General features: G+C 35.7%; 1 protein-coding gene across 1 annotated transcript in view; it reads left to right on the top strand.

Moving 5' to 3' along the window:
* Positions 1–20693, top strand: part of LOC131149192 (protein transport protein SEC23 D) — a 52563-nt gene that overhangs the window by 11164 nt on the left and 20706 nt on the right. Inside the window, exon 10 of the mRNA XM_058099417.1 lies at positions 12663–12761. Within this exon, the coding sequence (XP_057955400.1) occupies positions 12663–12761 (99 nt within the window). The remainder of the gene's footprint in view (positions 1–12662; positions 12762–20693) is intronic.

Here is a 20693-nt window from a genome sequence, read left to right as displayed (position 1 = left end):
AGGGACCATCTTGTTAGGTGGGAAGGGGTTAGGAGACCTAAATCAGAAAAGGGGGTTTAGGGCTTGGAAGTAAGGTGTCTAAGATTATCTCTCTATTGGGGAAATGGTTATTGAGGTTTCCAATTTTCCATTGACTATCTATGACATAACCGCATAAGGTTATAAAAGCAGTGTTTTAAAAAGTGAAGGCATAAGGTGAGGTGTTTTAACCATTTTAACCCACTAGGAACTAACACCAAGAACGTCTTTTCTTTCCATCCAAACCCCAGCTTCATTGGTTGAATTGCACCCCATGCTTCCAAAACAAACACTTAGTCACCACTTCTCTCAATTTCTTCACCTTCTCCACCATTACCACTCGGCAGTTATCATGATGGAAATCCCTATCCAAAGCACAAGATTCTTTCACAAAACACCGCCAGCGATCCCCTTTTAACCTGCTTGGAACATACACCAATAACCTCTTCCTTTTCCATCCAAATCCAACTCCAAAAACTTCCTCAACTTGATTGGTTGAACCACATCTCATGCTTCCAAAACGAATGCTTAGTCATCACTTTTCTGCAACTGAATAAATCCACCTGAACTCATAAAGATATTCTAGATAAACATGGATGTGGTGACATGGGAGTTTCTATCAAGAACAGACTAAAATCTAGAGCAAAAACCCTTTTTGAGGAAAGGATAGCTCTATTGCACATGTCATGAGAATGTAAGACTAGCGTTAAATGGTTGCCTGCTGGACAGCTGTATTGAATGCCCATCATGCATGTGGGATAATTCTGCTGTGCTGAACTCTGTCTGTGTTACTAGTTGTCTGCTACATTGTTGCAGATTTCTTGTGTTCTGTTGGTGAATCTTTTCTGCCTGCAATCATGAGTTTCTGACTGTTTTTTGCTGCCATTGGTGTTGCCCTGCCTGAATTTGCCATCAGAGATGTAAAGCTACTGTATTTTTCATGGTTTCTTCTTGCTGCAAGTACTCGCAGGCTGCTGTAATTGCTGGGATGTGCTGCTGTCTTCTTATAGCTTTTCTCCACCATGATTGCAGATGATTTCTAGGCCCTTATGTGCTTCTCAAGTGTTGATTGTATTGGGGTATGTGGCATGCCCTGTGGAGGGTTTTATTTATTTATTTATTGTGTCAAGGCAGTTTTGGCTAGTCTAGGCTAGTAAGCACCCTTAGCCTATGTTGGGTGCAACAAAGGTGTGGGACTGGACTGACCAAGAGGGAGGACCTTAGCCCATTTACATGGTAGCAGTGGCTAAGCAATAAAAAAACTACTGTCCTTTGTTTTTTTCTTTTTATATTGATTTTTATTGAGGGTATTTTGTTTGTTGAGTAGCCTGTCCTTTATAGATGACAATCCAGAAATTGGACATGATAACTATCAAGTTTAGTCCCTTACTATTCTGTCCTATCCAGTGAACTACAGCCACCAAAACAAACGTACCCTTTGTTTCCTCTTGTGTGATTCTTGTTATTTTTACCATGCTGTCCTTGCTGGTACTGGTGTGTGCTGGATTGCGGTATATTGGGGGTTTTTTGATGCCTTTGCAGAGAAGGCTTTTGCTAATGCTGTTAATGTGCAAATCACGGCTATCATACTGTCTGGATCCTCCAATTACTTCTTGCAGTCTTAAGTAGTTGTGTATATTGATACAAAAGGGAAGTCCAAGCATTTGCTGCATTCTCCACTCTTAAGGATTAAGATTTGGATGATGGAGAATGACATGCTGCTTGTGTGGTTGTGGAGTATCATGGAGCCACTCGCTATGAATGTGAAGTTTTATTAGAATTGCCGAAAAATGTATGTATTGATCTTCATGAAAGATCCTCACAAAATAAAAAATCATACCTGTGTTTTTGACTTGTATGAGAAAGTTTTTCAAATTTGACCGTGAAGTAGGTCCATTATTGAGTCTATAGCACTCTCAAGGGAGTGCGAGAGGAACTCAATATCTACCAACCAGTTAGGTCCAACATTGAGATGACTAAGAGGCAATGAGCAAAGTGCTTTTGATTAAACACATTACAAGATTTTTTCCCCATACTTCCAAATTCTGTTCTGTGATTCAACTGATCACCTAAGATGGCTCTGAAGTCTTTTTAGCAACCTTTGTGAGAAAGTTTAGCCATGGTTGGCATTTCCTCTAACTATGGCAAAGGAATTGTTGGAGGACAAGTTCATGGTTTGGAGGGTGGTCATGGCAGAGGCAATGTATCAGGATGGGGAGTTTTTGGTAGCTATCTCACATTTGCATGATGATTGTTTTTGGGATTTCCATATGAAGCCAACTTGAACCAATAATTCTTTCTCAAGGATGATTCTGATGTTGACACTTCTAGCGCACCTGGCCACTCCACTTGGGAGTTGATCACATCATTCATTGTGTTCTAGGAGGAGCATAATAATCTTATCCGCATGGTTCAACAAATCCAAATAAATCTTCTACTTAGTGCTTTTGCCTTATCATTCATCCTCCTTAACTATGTTATTGATTTTGGTGCCTCCTCCCGTATGATAGGTAGCACTTATTTATTTCAGTCCTTGAAACCTTGTACTTTACACTCAAAGTTACTCTTGCTGATGGTTCAATTATGCTAGTTTCAGGTTTTGGTGATATTCTTTTGTTTCTTTCTATTCCTATTCCAATTGTGTATTATATATGCCTAATTTTCCCTTGGACTTGTTATAGTTAGTCAATTAACTAAATATCAGAAATACTTCGTAACCTTCTTTCCTTCTCATTGGGTTATTTAGGATATGAAGAAGAGGATTGGCGAGGGCTTGTGAAAGGTGGCCTGCACCATTTCAATTGTTGTGGTAGTGGTAGATGTACTTCCTGTCATACGACTTATCCAATTACTACTCAATAGTGTTTATCTAAATGAGTGGCACATGCTCATTTGGGTTATCCATCCCTTCAAAAGGTGCAGCAATTTTTTCCTGTTTTCAATTCTAGTCATCATTTTGAGTGTTCTGCATGTTCGTTAGGGAAGCACATTAGGAATTATTTTTCATCTAGAGCTAAGTCTTGTAGGAAATCATTGTTTCCTCTTGTTCATAAGATATTTAGGGTCTGTGTAGAGTCAAGAATCTGGTTGGTCATAACTGAGCCGTAGCTATGTCTTTCCTCTCTTGTGTGAAATAACTTCCCTTACTCTCTCTTAAATCTCCCTATGGCTATGAATGTAACAGGTGATGTTAAAGTTCATGATTCAGATCAAAGGAAAGACCTTTGATTTGATTTTGGACAACGGGAGAGATATTCAGTTTCTGTTTGTGCTTGAGAAAAATCCCACTCGGAATAGATGGATTAAACTTCCAAAAGAGGCAATTCTCTGGTTTGCCAATGGTCTTCCAGATTTTGTTCAGTTGGTTAGGGGTTCTCGAAAGGTTTGAATGGGGAATATGCTGTTTGGATGTCAACTAAGCGGACTAGAGTGTGTAGGTTTTTGCAGTTGGGGCAAAAGGGGTTGGTTGGTGCAACTTCGTGAGCAATTCTGCAAATTAGCCAATGAGTTTAGGTTTCAATCGTGAGGTGCAGGTGCAGATGCAGGTAGGCCTTTAGAGCCCAGATCGTGAAGTCGAGTGGCGATGAAAGGGAAGGCAGGTGAAGGAGAAGGCTGTGAAAGCAAGTTCCAACAAGGAAAGCAGGATGCTGCGAATGGGGTAGATGATATGTGCATTTGATGTGGGTCTGAGCTCAATTCCAGGATTGCAGAGGAGCTGATGCTAGAAGATTTTGGGTCAAAGGTGCTTGTTTGTATTCTCAGGCAGTCGGGCATGCTGATACTGCAATGGTGGCTAGGGTTTTGGATGATGGTGCAGCTCCAGTTGATGTGTCTAGGTTTATGGTAGGGGAAGAGGAAGATAAAAAATATGGGCTGGGTCAATTGGTTATTGTACTGGACCTGGCCAAGTTAATGGAAAAAAGAGGGGCCTCATTTTTCTATAAAATGTGATTATTAATCGAATAGGCCCATAATTTGCAGGGCCCTATTTTGAATAGCCAGTCTGGTGGAAAGGACAATTGGGCCATTCATAAGGGGTAGGCCCAAGATTTTTACTATTGGATAGCCAACCTAGGGGAAAGGTGGATTGGGCCAATCATAATAGGCAGGCCCAAGATGCCCAATTTTGAAGCCCTAATATGCAGGTGGAGAATATAGGAAGAAGGATTGTCCCCCAATTGTTGATGAGGGCCAAATCTCTCTCCAGTTCCTCAAGATTCAAGTGGAACAAATCATATTGTGGAGCAATTAAAGGAAATGGCAGCTCGATTTTGGAAAAGTTTCTTGACGACAATAAGGAAATATCTAAAATTGTCAAAGTGGTTGAAGATTTTGGTTTTGCAGAGGGGTAAGAGGATGTTGCAGCAAAGGTTTATAAAGGTGATGGTGTTTTGGGTAGGTTATATGATGCCTTAGACATTAAGGCAACAGGATGTAAGGCTCCCACGGTTTATACTCATCGGAAGGTTGTGTAGATGGGTGCGGGAATGAAAAAAATTGTTTGAAGATAAGAGAAAGCACTCTGGAGAAGTTGTGCCAAAGATTTTAAATAGGAACTTCAAAGGAGAGTTAGGTATTGTGGAAGACATAAATGCTAAGAAAAAATGGGAAATTCTTGTGATAGGGTTAGCAAAGGAAAAGGAGGTAATGAGATGGGGGGATTTATCAAATAATGAAAGTGATGGTTTTAGTGAGTTTTGTGGCGGGGGTTTATTGGTGGATGAAATTAGTGAGCAATGTGGATATGTTTTTGATTCTAGTGATGGTTTAGGGGACTTATCATGTGTACATCCATCCCCTTTGAAAGCATTTGGTTGGGGGGGGGGGGGGGCTCTATATATGAAAATGAGGATTTGGTTAATGAGATGTAGTGCAGGAACGGTATTTTACCAACACCAGCAGAGGAGATTTCAAGGAAGGATTTAGAAGTTCAAGTTCACATGGATAAATTGGATTTAAAGTTTTGTGATACTAGGGGAAATGAAATGCGTTTTGATGGGTGTAAAAATAAAACTAACAAAGGTCAAAGTGAGTTAGCTAACTTGAAGTGTTTGGTAAATTATAACGGAAAAGGATTGAAGAGGGGGTTCCTTGTTTACTTATAAATTTTATTTTTTATTATTATGTTTTTTCATTTTATTTTATTATATTTTTGTGGGGTGGACTGTGGACTTCTTGTGCTTTTTGTTGTAATTTTCTCTTTTTGTATCTATTATACCTCCTTTTATCATTAAAAAAAAAAAATTACGCCCTTGGTGGATGAATTTTTGTGTATGGCTGGGATATATTTGTTAAGAGATAGGTTTGAGTTTCTTAATATGTTCACTCAATTCTACCAAGAAATAAAATCCTAGTTTGGCATTGGTGTTCAAAACTTTGGATAGGATAATGCATTGGAATTTGTTCAAAATGAGTTTCAGTCCCCTTTTTTTTTTGGTGTTTGTCTGAGCCTGTTATCTATCATGCATCATGTCTACATAAAGCATAGCAAAATGATTAGTTGAATGGAAAAATAGACATTTACTTGACACAGATCTTTGCTTTTCATTAACGCCTTCCCCAATACTTATTGGATTGATGCTCTGTGATTACGAGGATGCGTTCCAATTTTCTAGGAGGGAAAATCTCCTTCTCTACCGTGTACCTAGAAACACCCATATTCTTTATTGTGCCTTGTGTCTTTGGGTGCCCATGCTTTGTTCATGTTCTATATATTGGTTAGGCCAAGATATCTCTTGCTGTAACATGTGTTTTTGTTGAGTACTGAAGAACTTAGAAAGGATGCAATTGCTATAATCCTCATGCTTGCAGAAACTATGTCATTGTTGATGTCATGATTATTTAGGGACTACTTGGGTTTTTTAGTGCTAGTTCTCTTTAGATGAATTTATTTTTTGGGTTTATTGATGATAGTTGGTTCCCTTTGGTGTGTTGATCCTCTTCTTCCTACTCTTATTCCTCTAAATAACACCTCCGTTCCTTTAGACATCATTACCACCTCGCAAGCCTCTTCCCTCCATGATCTGGACCTTTGGCTCTAGATATCTATTCCAACTTGACTTGGATTTACTTATTGCTCTCTTGAAAAGTATGAGAACTTGTATTTAGATATTGTTGTCATATCCTTATGCTAATTATGTTTTAGTTCTTGACTTTCCTGATAATATTTGTTCTATTGCCTTGTCTACTTTCTCTGTTTCTCTATCGTTCAACATGTTGAAGCTTTTGCTAACCCGGGGTGGTGGAAGCATCCCATGGATGTAGAAATGGATGCCATGACTTCTCAAAGGAATTGGTTTAGCGTCGTGAGGTCTACATCATCAAATATCTTCCTAGTAAGGAGTTGGTTAAGTGTTGTTGGGTCTGCATCGTCAAATGTGTTCCTAATGGTTCTATTAAACAGATTAAGGCCCGATTGGTTGCCAAGGACTACGGCTGAACCTATGACATTAATTATTTTGAGATCTTCTCCCCTATTGAATAAATTTTGTTTGTGTTGATTTTTTTGCACGTCAATTTGATTGGTCCTTATATTAGTTGGATGTTAGGTTGCTTATATGGGAATTTGTAGAAAAGGGTACACATGGGGCAACCTTTGGGTTATGTTGCTGAAGGGAGAGTGGTAATGTATGTCAGTTGCACATTCATGGTCATAACTCTTAAGTTATCTCCTTGAGTTTGGTTTGATAATTTAGCATGATGGTTTCTAAATTTGGTTTTACAAATTGTTACTTCAATAATTTGGTATTTGTTAGCAAAAAGTAGATAGATGTGGTAGTTCTAGTAGTTTATGTTGATTCATCAGCACTACAATGATTGTAACGGGATTGGCTGAGATCAAGCATTGGCTTCAAGAAAAATTTCAAATAAAAAATTAGGTACTTTGCACTACTTTCTTGGCATTGAAAATTGAGATTGATTCGAGTAAGAAAGGGTCGAACCTAAAATATACCTTGGAGTTGTAAATGAGATAGGTATAACGTGAAGTTGCCTAGGGATGCTAGATTGGACTTTGAAGATGGACATTAGTATAGGCAGTTGGTTGGCAACAAATGGCAAGTTGATCTAGTTGATTGTCACTAGACCTAACAGATTAGTTGTTGTGGGGTTGACGAGTTAGTTTATGGAGAATCTCAAGTGGAGATAGGATTTTTTTGGTATCTTAATGGCAACAGATTAGTTGTTGTGGGGTTGACGAGTTAGTTTATGGAGAATCTCAAGTGGAGATAGGATTTTTTTGGTATCTTAGTAGCTCTCAATAAATATAATAGAAATTGTGACATTGTGGGATACTCTGTTGCAGATTGGGCTAACTCTATTGAAGATCGAAGGTTGGATACTATACATTTATGGGTGGTAATCTTTCTACCTGGCATAATAAGAAACAAACTATTGTAGTGAGAATGTTAGATCAAGTGCTGAAGCAAAATGATGCAAAATATCAACCTATGCCTTACATTTTTGGTGAGCTTGTTTTGAAATAGAGACTCAATTTGGTTTGCCTCATATATTTTGTGCCTTTTGTTTTGAAATAAAGACTCATTTGGATACTTTAAAATGATAATGCTAAAGAGCGCTTTAGTACCCTGTTCACTACTAATATGATTCAGTTTAGTATTGTTCATCCACCATCCTGTGCCCACACTCCACAACAAAATGGAGTTGTAGAGAGGAAAAATAGACATATCCTTGAAGTCACTCATACCTTCATCAAATGCATGTTTTTATATTTGTTTTGGAGTGATGCTGTACTCATTGTTCGCTACTTATGAAAAGGATGCCATCCTCTATTCTTGGTGGTAAAATTCTCTACTCCATTGTCCTCTTGAATGCTCCTTTGCTCTTTTCACCTCCTTATATTTGGGTGTGTGTTATTTGTTCATCAGTTAACCCCCGTGGTGGATCCTTGTGCTATAAAATGTGTCTTTCTAGCAATGTGTGTATTAAAAGGGATATCGTTGTTGTAGTCCTACCTTGCATCACTTCTTCTGTGTTTGCCGATGTTATCTTCTTAGAGTCCACACCATACTATTTTCAATCCTTGAGTGCTTCTGACTTCGATGAGTCTCTTTCTTTGCCTAATCTTCTTGATTCTCATTTGTTGTCTTTGCCGAGTCATCCACCTGTCTCTCCAAGTCATTTGAGGCATTCTCATCACCTTGATTTTCCTAATTTGTAGGTGTATTTAGGACAACGACTCAAGGGAAGAGAGTACACTATAGATTCTTTTGCTATATCTTTTGGTTCCTTGTTTGATGATCTCATTGCCACAAAATTTATCCTCCTATTATTTTTTTTTTATTATAATTTTTTAAATTTATATATAAAAAAAAGGCAGCCTAGTGCACAAAGCCCCCTCGTATGTAGGGTCCAGGGAAGAAGATACATTAGATAAAGAGAAGGCACAACGTGCAGATACAAGGAGTCCACCAAACAAAGAAAAAAGGAAAAAAGAAGCAACGATGTTGATCCTCCCATTGGTGTTCGGAAAGATAAAAGCAAAATGTACATAGCATCCTATCTCCAGCTTTGTTTGCTATGACTTTGTGTACCCTCATGTTATTGTTTTGTTACTACTATGTCTTTCGTTGCTCTTCATAAATTTGTCAACTAACTTGTTTCAGTACTTTTATTCTTCTTCTTAGCCACCACTTGCTTCTGGCCTTCGTGTAGTTATATGTCAAGAATGCCTTCTTTCATGGTGATCTTTAGGAGGAGGTCTATATGGAGCAACCACCCAAGTTTGTTGCTTAGAGGGAGTCAGGCTTAATGTGTTGGCTCAAGAAATCATTATATGGTTTGAATAGTCTCCTAGAGCATGTGTTGGTTGATTCATTGTTGTAGTACTTGAGTTTGGTATTCGATAGTGTGTTGTAGATCACTCTGTGTTTTATCGTCATACTCTAGCCAATAGGATTTTGCCTATTGTGTATTTGGGTGATATTCTGATTACGGGTGATGATCATTAAGGTATCCAAGGCCTAAAACACTTTTTGCAGACTTAGTTTCATACCTAAGATTTGGGACCATTGAAGTACTTCTTGGGTATTGAAGTATCCAGATGTAGTATAGGAACCATTTTGTTACAAAGGAAGTATGCTCTTGATCTTTTGGATGAGGTTGGGCTGCTGGGATCCAAACCCATTGATACACCGATGGATCCTAATAGCAGATTAGTGTAGATATGGTTGATTTGTTGCCCGACACAAAATAGTATCAGAGACTTGTTGGAAAGTTAAATTACGCCACATTCACTCAATTGGATATATCTTTTGCAACAAGTGTCATGAGCCAGTTCCTAGATTCTTCGAAACAATTCACAGTCTGTAGTAATTCGAATCTTGAGATATCTCAAAGCTGCACTTGGGAAAGGTCTCTTATATTAAGATAATGGTCACATTTGAATGGGATATGTAGTTGCAGGTTGAGCCAGGTCACCTTTCGACAAAAGATCCACAACCAAGTACTATATATTTGTTGGTGGTAATTTGATTTCCTAAAACAATAAGAAAAAAACTGTGGTGGCCAAGTCAAGTGTTGAGTTAAAGTATAGGGCCATGGCTTACACTACATGTGAACTTGTTTTATTGAAGACATGTTGGAAGAATTGGGCTTTCCATATTCTTGGTCTATGGAGTTGATGTGTGATAATCAAGTTGCTATTTGTATTTCCTCCAACTTGGTCTTCCATTAGTTGATTGCCACTTTGTTCAGGAGAAACTTGTGCAGAAGATCATATTACAACCACTTATCTGAAGTCTGATTTGCAGCTTGTTCACTAAAGCTTTGGGGGGTGCTTGTGTTAAATTCATTTGTAACAAGCTAGGAGCATATGACATCTATGCTCTAGCTTGAGGGGGAGTGTTAATGGTTATTTTGGTCATTTAACATTTTTAGTCCGTGCTATTGTTATGTTTGTAAGTGTGACTTAGTAAGGGTATTATGGTCATTGTCATGTACTTGACATATATTATAAATAGAGGGAGAGGCTTTCTGCTGTGATTAGGTCTTCCATTTTGACCAATTTCTCAACAATTGTAACACTCACGCTAATCTTCGAGTATTTCTTCTGCGATAGAAGAAACACATAAATTATTTATTTTTCCCACTTAGCTTCAAAACTGATGGGGATCAACATGCACCTCGAGTATCTTTCGCAGATATTGTGACACGTGAATGACCACCTGAAGTCCACCATTGATGTGAACTTTATTTGCTGCAATGGAAGCTTCTCTTAGAAGCTAGCTTGGAAAGAGGATGACAACTTGCAAGTCAAAGAGTCTTGGGTTTTCAAGAAGCATTTATTTCATTTTAAGTTCCTAGTCTCCACTATCATAGTTATTCTAGTTCCTAGGCACCTATTTCCTATGACAAACTATTTCCTAGGAACCTCATTACCTATGTTTTAAATGTTTTATTTTACTTTTGTATTTTCTTTAACCTTTTAAGATGCCATGTGCAAGTCATGTGCATGTAAGGCTATAAATATGCCATCACTTGTATTGTAAAAGGCATCTTGCATTATCAATTAAAAAAAGAAGCTTTTGCTTGAACTTGTGAATCTTGTTCCTCTCCTTGTGAGTGAGTAGTGTGAGGCTACATTCCGTCTCCCCGGAGATTGGGTGGTGAGAGACTACGACAACATCAACATCATCATCAACACTACACCCACACCTCTTTCATAGCTCACAGCCACAACCACCTCAAGCTTCATTCTTGTCTCAAGTTTCCTAAGGATCAACAAGCTTGTTCATGGTGCGATCGAGTACTCGTGTGTCTTGGTGTTTGACATTCCGAACCTTTTGGTAAACTCGTTTCAATTCCTTGTTTGTGACCATCTAAAGCAGCCCCTAATAGTACCTTGTAAGCCTTGAAACTCTACCCGAATCCTTGATTGAAAAACCTTGTTCATTCTCTTTGAATCTTCCTAGATTTTCAACATGACAATGCTTGCTAGTACCATGCTTAGGGATATTTGATTTTTATGCTAGGACTTGTGATCTAAGATTTCTAATATAACATCTTTTAAAGTGAACTTGATTACTTGAATGAAATGATCAACTAAGGGCTTTTGAACCAAATTATATATGTTTTCAAAATCTCAACAACTTGTGATCATTATAATATGTTTGTGATGTTTATGCTTGGTTAATTCAATTCTTCTCATAGATTGTGATATTGTGTGTTTGCTACAAAGAGGGTCATCCGTAGGAGTTGGGCTACTTAGAACCGTCCTACATAAAAAACTTTATGTTGTTTGCAAAATACAATTATTTTACTGGTGTGTGATCAAACAAAAGCTATGGAATCAGAATAGTTTGTAGATTTTGTCCCTGTTTTCCTCCAAAGTAAAGACTTATTATTGCAAATGGAAAATGATATTTAACTAAGTTTTATTCCATGATAGTATATGCCGTTTTGCTAGGTTTCAGTTTATTTTAATGTCTTGACCCATCAATTTATGGCTTATGAGTAATTATTATATGCAACATGATTTTTGAGAATGACAAGTCCTTTTTAGTTACTCTTGTCAGGGTCAAACGATGCTTTTTCTGTTTTTATTTTTTATTTTTTATTTTAGTTTTTTCTTATGCCACTCTTATTTACTACGTAGTTCTAAATTTCTGATTAGGATTTCCTCCTCCCAGCTACCTGCTGCTGCAGACCTTTTAACGGCTTTACTTTTAAATCTATCAATTATATTCTTCTTGGAATGTTTGTTTATCTAGAAAAAATCTCTGGCAAGTTACGGAGGATGGTGAAATGTAATCTGAGTCATCTGACTTGCTTAGGCATTGTGAAAAATCAGCACATTAGGCTGAGTACTGAATATGGTTTATTGATCACTCAATTTTTGATTTGAATTCATGATCTAGTGTCCTTTATATAAAACCTATTGTCTGTGTAGAATCTAGATAATATGATAGTTGCAGGCCTTAGGAAAGGGAAGCCTGTCACTAAATTCTAGGCTGGTGCATCTATCCTGTTTCTAGCACAAGTTGTTCATGTAATTTTTTTTAAAAATAAAATAAAATAAAATAAAAACCCTGTTTTGGAAGGGATATGGAGAGTGTCTGCTGGGTCCAATTCATTTGAAGATGACATGTTCTTCCTAAAATATGAGTGCTGCTGTGTCATATATCTGTTGTGCTGAGGAGATAATGAATGCGGTAACAGTTGGTTAGCTTTCAAATTTCAGTCTTCCTTAGTTGTACTAACCATACCCTGATTATTAATTGTTTCCTTAATTTTCATCCAATTGCATGACTATTAGTTTCTATTGTGATCTGGATTTAGTTGTGCAACCTGGAATTTCTGTTACAAACAGGCAAATGATCCATTAGAGATCATTGAATTCTATCTTTTAGATATAATATGATAATTGTTAAATATTCATTTGCCTTCCCCGCACCCTGCATACATGGGAGCTTTGTGCACTGGGCTGCCCTTTTTTTAAATATTCATTTGCCTGAACCTTAAATACAGATGGTTCACTGGAATTTTCTACTTTTTGATTTCATATACTTTTTTAGCATTTCTTCAATCTTGCATTTCTTTTTGTCTGAACAAGTTTCAACTTTCATGTGGCATTGATTGCACAATGATATTTCACTAATCTATGAAAATGGTTGTAACATTTGCAGGCACACCTCAGAACCTCCAATGTTACAGATTGCATTTCAATACACGGTTGTTGTACCTCCTGAAGAACTCTCTAATTCAGGATCAATTTCTGCAAGTAGGTATGGTTAGTTTTACTCAATAGCATTTGAGTAGTCCATTCTGTTTCTGGTCCATTTTTTGGATTGATGAGTAGGATTCTACTTTGTGTTTTAATTTTGAATGTGATGTTTGAAATGTAGTTAGATTAATTGCTGAAGCATAAGCATATTCTCACTTATCCAAAAATCTGAATAAAATAAAACTAAAATCACTAAAGTGTATTGGTAGAAGCACTTGTCTCTGGAACCTTAAGTCAGTGAGCATGCTTCCTGTTTTCTGGAGCTTCATTTACAGTCTTTGTCCATTGAATTTGGATGCCATTGGGCAAAGAAGTGTGATTAGCAGGAATTAAGAATGTGAAAATGTCCAAAAAATTGAAGCTTGCTGCACTGATGTGAGGTACAGGTGTTCAATGGATGTCTTAGGGTTGTGAAACAGGCAGCTGCATGGTATATGAACACTGTACAAATTATGATATTGGACTAATGAAATTTCATTGCTCTGCCTTTCTAAAACATTAAAAGCTACCAGGGCCTGTAAAGGAGGGGTTATTTCTATTGTCATGGTGAAGCTATCCAATTGAGACGAAATGGTGATTTCAAAATTGATTTCAGATGACATGCATATACTGATACAGGTACAATGAACAAAATAGTAGAATGCATTAATTTTAACACTTAAAAATAATGTTTCATGTGTATGCTTTCTCTAAACAAAAAAAAAAAAAGTGCGGGAAGGAGTCGAGAAAATTTGACAAAAAACTGAAATTTATGTTGTTGAACGGAAGGAATAATTGGAGAAAAAAAAACTGACGTGAGTTTATCAACAATTAAAAAACATCAGTTCATGCATAAGACAAAAGCAAGTAATTTAAAAAAAATGAATAAATAATTGTCCAAACTTCTAAAAAAAGCTACCTTTGATTAAGATTCTTAACATATAGTGAAATGTGAGTACCTCCTTAGCTTACTAGTGTTCAGCCCCTTCTCAAGGGCAGAAGCAGAACACTAAATTCCAAGAGTGAAGAATAATATTGTGAAGGCAACAGAAGACCCACGATTCTGTTTTCTCCTTTTTCGCAGCACAGAATCAATTTTGAGAGGATTGGAAAAAAAAAAAAACAATAAAAAAGGAAGGCTGTTTTTTGGGTTTTAAACCAGTTGGTTTTGGAGGGGAGGCTAGGAGTAACGGTAAAGTTGTCACCGTGTGACCTAGAGGTCACGAGTTCGAGGCATGGAAACAGACTCTTGCAAAAATGTAAGGTAAGACTGCATACTTTAGACCCATTGTGGTCTGCCCCTTCCCTGGACCCCACATACATGGGAACTTTATGCACCGGGCTGCCCTTTTTTAAAACCAGTTAGGTTTGACTGGATCTGATATAGGCAGAATTATGTAAATCTATTGATTTAGATGGATTTGTTAAATTTTTTTTTTTGGGGGCGGGGGTGAATCGATATATTCGGAAGCAATTTTATTGGTTTTTGATTCTCTAGTAGGATTCAAATTGATTTGGTGTGGATTGTGGAATAAATATGAATAGTACAACTCTGATCGTGAATTGTAAGATTCTAACAACTATGTTATGTAATGGGTCTCTAGAATTTTTATACATGTTTTAAAATTCTTAATAATTTTTGTCTTAAACCTGCTGTACACCTGTAAATTGTAAACTTGTAATTATCTTAATATGAAACATAGAGTATGCCAAAAATTCTCTTGAATTCCTTAAAAATTCAGGAGTGCTTATTTTAAGAGCTGTTTGTTATGTTAGAGCCATTATTTAGAAGTATTATATAGTCTTCAGTATGCAATATGCAGAAAAATGTTTTTAAACTTTTAGTATTTCTTGAATTAAAAATTAGCTTTTAGAAATGAGATGCTTAATTGCTTATTGTCTTAGCCATTTCTATCCAATTTTGATTGACTTTGGCTCTAAACTTAGTTGCATGGATACAGATGTAGGTGGTAGCACATGGATATTATGAGTACAAGTGGAAATTTTTTGAATAATTGGACATAAGCATAGGTGCCTGCACAGCAACACATGTGCATCCTTGCACATCCTTCAAATATAACCCTTTCTCATTCTTTTACCCAAAATTTCTCTTATTTTATCCTTTTCTCTCATTGTATAACTTCCACCATGGTCATGCAATTCATCTATGGTCATTTTGCTGTTGGCCATCTGTTCAATGTCAATTTTTTTCCTTCTAAATAAATTCATTGACACATCTAAGGTGTGTATTAAAAGAGTGCTGTGTCATAGTGTCAGTAATGTGGACTGCAGTAGGTTCAAGAAAATGCTGGTTTTATAATTCAAGAGGGAGAAATTGAATTTTATGCAGGGCAAATTTGGAATGATCTGAAATCTACTTTAGGTACTTCTGAATTTTATGTTAAAGTTACTTATATTAGTATGCCACTGGTTTTTATTTGTTTAAGTTTTATTTGATTTATTGGACGTGTTGGGGGATGTCTCTTATGTGCTTTCTTCTCCACTTGAAGGTTTAGAGGATGTTTCAATCTTTGAGGAGGGGGGGGGGGTTGGGGGTTAAGTAATCAATGTAATGATGGGATAGTGCATATTCCTGTGGAGAAGATTATTGAGCAAGATGTTTCTGTTCAAAATATTTTGGATAGAATGGGATTGTGGATGGCTGATCATGGATGGAATGAAGTTTGATTGCATGGAGCTAAAAATAAATCAATTAAAGATCACAGGGAATTAGCAAGGCTCCAAAGCTCCATCAATTATGAAGGGAAGGAGTTAAAAGGGGTTTCTTAATTAGGATTTGTTTGGTTTTTTATTTGTTTTTACTTTATTTTTCTATATATATATATATATATATATTTCATTTCTATTTTTTATTTTTGTTTTTGTGTTTTTTATTTTTGAGAATGTCTTATCCTTCCTTTGTAATTTTCTCTATTCTCTTTCTTTATATATTTCTTTTTGCGATCAAAAAGAAGATGCTAGGTATGTACTGCATTTTTATGCATGAATGTTTGGGTTTTGTTGTGTTTTCATTACTCTGCGTTGCCTATAGTAGTACTTAGCTTGTCTAACAAGTCAAAAGTTATCTTTATGGTTTATTTCTTAAAGAAATTATTCTTTTCCTATAATTTTTTTTGCAAAAAAAGAGAGAGTAGTCTTAGTCTTATTGTTTGAATTGGAAGTTTTCCATTTGCGTGTATTTGTGTTCTTTCAATTTTTAAGTAAGTTTTTTGGCAATTTAGGAATTCAGAAATTAGTATCTAGAATCCATATTATTGTTTCTGGAAATGTAACGGCGAGTTGTATTGCAAAAATTTTGTATTTGGAAATGTTTTTGTTAAATTTGACATGAATTCTGGAAATTAAATTGTGGAACCCCGCTTAGCCTTACAAATCTAAATTCAAAGAATGCTGTGGAAAGGGTGAGTGAAAAATGTTTAGCGGCCTTTTAATTCAATAAAGAGTAAGTTTTAGAGAGATTTTTTCTGCCAATTAAGCTCCCATTTGGTGAGTGATCTAGAAATTAGTATCCAAATTATTGTTTCTGAAAATGAAATGGTGATTTGTATTGCACATACTTTGTATTTGGAAATGTGTTTACTTTTATACTAGAGTTTTGTCAACATCGTGTTTTGAAGACCCGTTTGGATTACCAACATTTGGTGACTGTTGACAACCAAACAAGTATAGATAACCAAACCATTGGTTCTTTAACTTGTCCTTTTCATTTAGAAAATAGAGTCGCCACTTTTAATTTTTTAGAAGGCAAAATAATTGAAAAATATTTTGTTAAGGGATTAGGTTCAGGAGTACATTTGTGAGTAGGGAAGGTGATGCTTTAAGTTCCCTCTAACTGGAATTCAAAACATTAGTACCCTAGAACATCCATTCCTTTGAATGGTTACCGGACTTACCTTGTGTGTGTGTGTATGTGTGTATATCTCCCATTTTTGAAAATAATTTCTGAAAGATATCATTTGAATTTGAAAAAATATTAAAGAAGGCCATTTTTGAGAAAAAACTAGGTGGTCGGCTGCCCTTGCACTTTCCATTTCTTGTATTGTTCATTTCAGAAAATTATCCAGCCCTTAACCCCTTTTGAAAAGGCTTTCTTAAGATTTATCAGATGAATTAACCTCATAAAAATCCTACTACTTGAGTGCCTAATCAAAATGAACATATAAAACATACAAATAACATAAAATGAAGAAGAAAAGAAGAAAGGATTTATTTATTTACTTTTGTTTGGTATGGCTGAATCGACTAAGTAGATTGCTTATATATCCTCAAAAGAGGAATCAAGCCAGTAGTTCTCAAAAACATATTTCAAAACATGTTTGGAAAACATTTTTGATGAGTATTTTGCAAAAACTCCTCGAGAACGCTTGAAAACTCTTGAGACTATTTGAAACATTCATTGAAAAACCTATCATTCTTTTATTAGAAGCATATTTTCCAATGGATTCTTTGTTTTAAACAGAAATTAAAAACAAGCTTTACACATTTTGAAAATCATTGTTCTATCCTTAAGCCACTTCATGGGTGATTGCTTTAAAAAATGATTTAATCTTTTGTGAATTTTTGGTGGGAGAACCACAAGCCTGCCTTGAAAACTTGATTTGAAACCTGGAGAGCACCCAAAAGCCACATCATGGGCTTATGACTCCAAGGTTTTTAAGAAAACTTATTGAATACTTGAACATATTTGAAATATCATGGATGAGCATGTTGAAATCACATAAAAACTTCGGTTTTTTTTTTTTCCTTTTGTAGAAAACCATGAAAACCCTTACATAATCATTAAACGACTTGACCAACTACACTTAGACGAGTTTAGAGACTCAAAACAAAGCTAAACCCCGGAGAAAATTGCAAAAAAGGTGCAAAAAGGCACCTTTTGGAATTTGGCGGTTGATTGCCTTTAGAGGGTCAGTCGACTGTTTGGCAGCCAATGACTACCGTTTCAAAAAGATGACTGGTCCACCGGCTCGTGGTCGACAACCTACATGGGCTGATCAACCCCCTGCACTTAATTTTCTCCTATTTGTGTCATTTTTGACACTTTGTGCGTGCTTCTTTTCATACATCTGAAAGATAAACATTCAAGCAATAGAATGACATAACTTACAACACGAAAACACAAAAGAAATGATGTTGTTCACATCAAAACCTAAGTACATGATTCAAAGGAACATGCATACCAAATTTACAATAATGAATAAAATTTGACAAAGGGAAGGTTTGACACTGACCTTGTCATGTACAAGGAACTTGTAAATCAAGTAAGGACCCTTCTCTCTTCAAAACACTCCCTAAAAGACTTTGCAAGAATGAAGGAATGAGTTTATTTCTGGTTTCTTTTCCAAACAAAATCCCCTTTAGAACCCTTTTTACATAGAAAATCTTTGCCTTGCCCTCACTTGGACGTGTCCTAAACTCTCCCACTAGGGGTCCTTTTATAGATTTATTATAGAGTGGAGGGAAACCTCTTTGAATTTGAATTTTGAAAATTTTAATTCAAAAATGAACTACCAAAAGCTACCAACTACTAACTACCATTGTCGGTAGTTGATGGGTGGCATCAAAGGGTTGCCTGGTAACCTCAAAATTCCCAATCAATTAGAGAAAGATAACTAAAAAATTCAAAAATTGGAAGGGCTGGTCGACAGCTGACAGAGGCCGGTCAACCGCTTGTGGGTGGCACCCATGGTCTTGAATTTCCATGAAATTGTCGAAATTTCTATTGAAATTTCCGGTTTCTATCACCCTCGAAATCGAAATGGCAATCGATTTCCGTCTTGCATAATTTCCATAGAAATCTCCATGAATCTTCCCGAAATTTATCGAAATCTCAAAATTTCTGCGAAACTTGTCGAAATTTTAACCATACTATGAAATTTCCTTGAAATTAAAATAAGAGATTTAGGAGTGAAGTGAAATTTCTCTCTTAATTTATTTTATTTATTTTTATCGAAACAAAATATCATTACAAATGCTTTTGAAATTACATGAAAAAATAAACTTACAGCAGCATTTTATTTAGCCATTTATGTCTAAATTATCATTATTTGTATAATAAATAATATTTAAATGATTTATGAATTTCATTTGTATTAGTTGAATATGTTTACTGTATATTATCTTACAAATATGCTTGATACACATACTATATCACAACTTTTCCACCTCATACACACCATAGATGTATTTAACTTGTAATATATTAGTCCTAAAACTTATATGATTATGTTTGTTAACCATTTCTAAAGTTTCACAAAGAATTCCATGCTTTACTACCGATCTTCGTTATTTTTTCAAATCGAAATCGAAATCGAAATCGAAATTTCTGTCGAAATTTCTATACTTTTGGAGCTTCGAAATTTGAGTCGAAATCGAAATTTAATACCTTGGTGGCACCAACGGTCATTTTTGGAGGGAAGGCTGGTCGACCACCCAAAGGGGTTGGTCGATTGCCTTAAGTAAATTTTCTTCTTCTTCTTTTTTTTTTTAAATTTTCTTCAACTTTTTATATATTCAAATGGACCTTTGTTTTGGAAGGGAGTATCTACAAGTTCAATTCTGGGAAAAAAAAAAAAACAGAAACCTACTTGGCCTCACACTTGGATTCCAAAATGTTGTGGAAAAAAAATTGTGAAAACATGTTTGGTGGTGCATGTTGAAAAACCAATCTCTTTTCTCTTTTCTTTTTTGCACACTTTTACAATTTACCTTCCATACAAAATAGACAATTGGCTTGATTATGGTAATAACATAGCATTTATAAATGCTCACTGAAATGCCTAATCAAAGCTTTTCACAATGTGCACCACCCGCCATTGGTGGTGCTTTTGTGATATAGAAGCTGGATTACACAAGATGAACTCTTGAAGATGACCTCATAGGGCATGTACTATATTAGACTTCATTCTAATATGTTAATTTAAGAAAAATAGAATAGTAGTACAGTTGGTCCCTTTAGAGATATAATTGGCTAGAAAGGAAAAATTGTAGTTAAGTGAATATTTTGTACACTTTTTACTTAATAGAAGTATGAAAAAAAATCTTTTATTTTACATTGTTTATATTTTACCTATTCTCTGTAAATGCATTTGTATTTATAGGTTATTACCGTCATATCCAAAAATATAAGAGTAACTTTTTTTTGTTTAATAGCTCCTAATATTTTACCAAACTAATGATCTTAATTAATAGTATTATTGTTATTTTTTTGGTAGTTGGTAGTGGTATAACATTAAAAGATAAATTAAGAAACATATATTTGTGGTAAGTTAGGCATAGCTCCTGTAGAACATAAGATATGGGAGGGACAACGCAGATGGTTTGGACACTTGCAACGTAGGCCACATAGTATGCTAGCGAGGAAGAGTGAGTTAGTTATCGTGAGGGGTAGTAGAAGGGGTAGGGGTAGACCTAAAATAACTTGGAGTAAGATAGTAAGGATTAAATAGCTGTGAATTTGTTGAAGGAAATTGTCCATGATCGCATAAATTGGAGGAAAAGGATTCATCTAGCCGACCCCTTAAGGCTTGGTTTGTTATTGTTGTTGTTGTATTATTACTTTTAGTGAGTCATTATACTTTGTATGTCCTATAATTAATTGAATAGTGATATTTTGATGTAAAGATTAACTTTCAATTTTAGCCACCAAATTCACCTCCTAAAAGTATTTCATAACTTGTCTCTTTCAATGGGGTTTTCCTTATATTTTTACAATATAAAAGTCTATTCTTGTGAATGAAGTGAAGCATACTATATTTTGTGTAGTTTAATAAAATTGAACATTCTAATATTATAAAGAAAATTTGCCAAAAACTATTAGTTGATAGATATTAGGAATTTAGTCATAAGTCTTGGAATGAACTTGATAGGAATGATTAGTCACAAGTCTTGGAATGAATTTGATCCGTGAAAGTAATTATCAACTACTAACAAG

Source organism: Malania oleifera, chromosome 2, assembly GCF_029873635.1.
Source record: "Malania oleifera isolate guangnan ecotype guangnan chromosome 2, ASM2987363v1, whole genome shotgun sequence".
Lineage (NCBI taxonomy): Eukaryota > Viridiplantae > Streptophyta > Magnoliopsida > Santalales > Ximeniaceae > Malania > Malania oleifera.
This window is presented reverse-complemented; position numbering and strand designations above follow the sequence as displayed.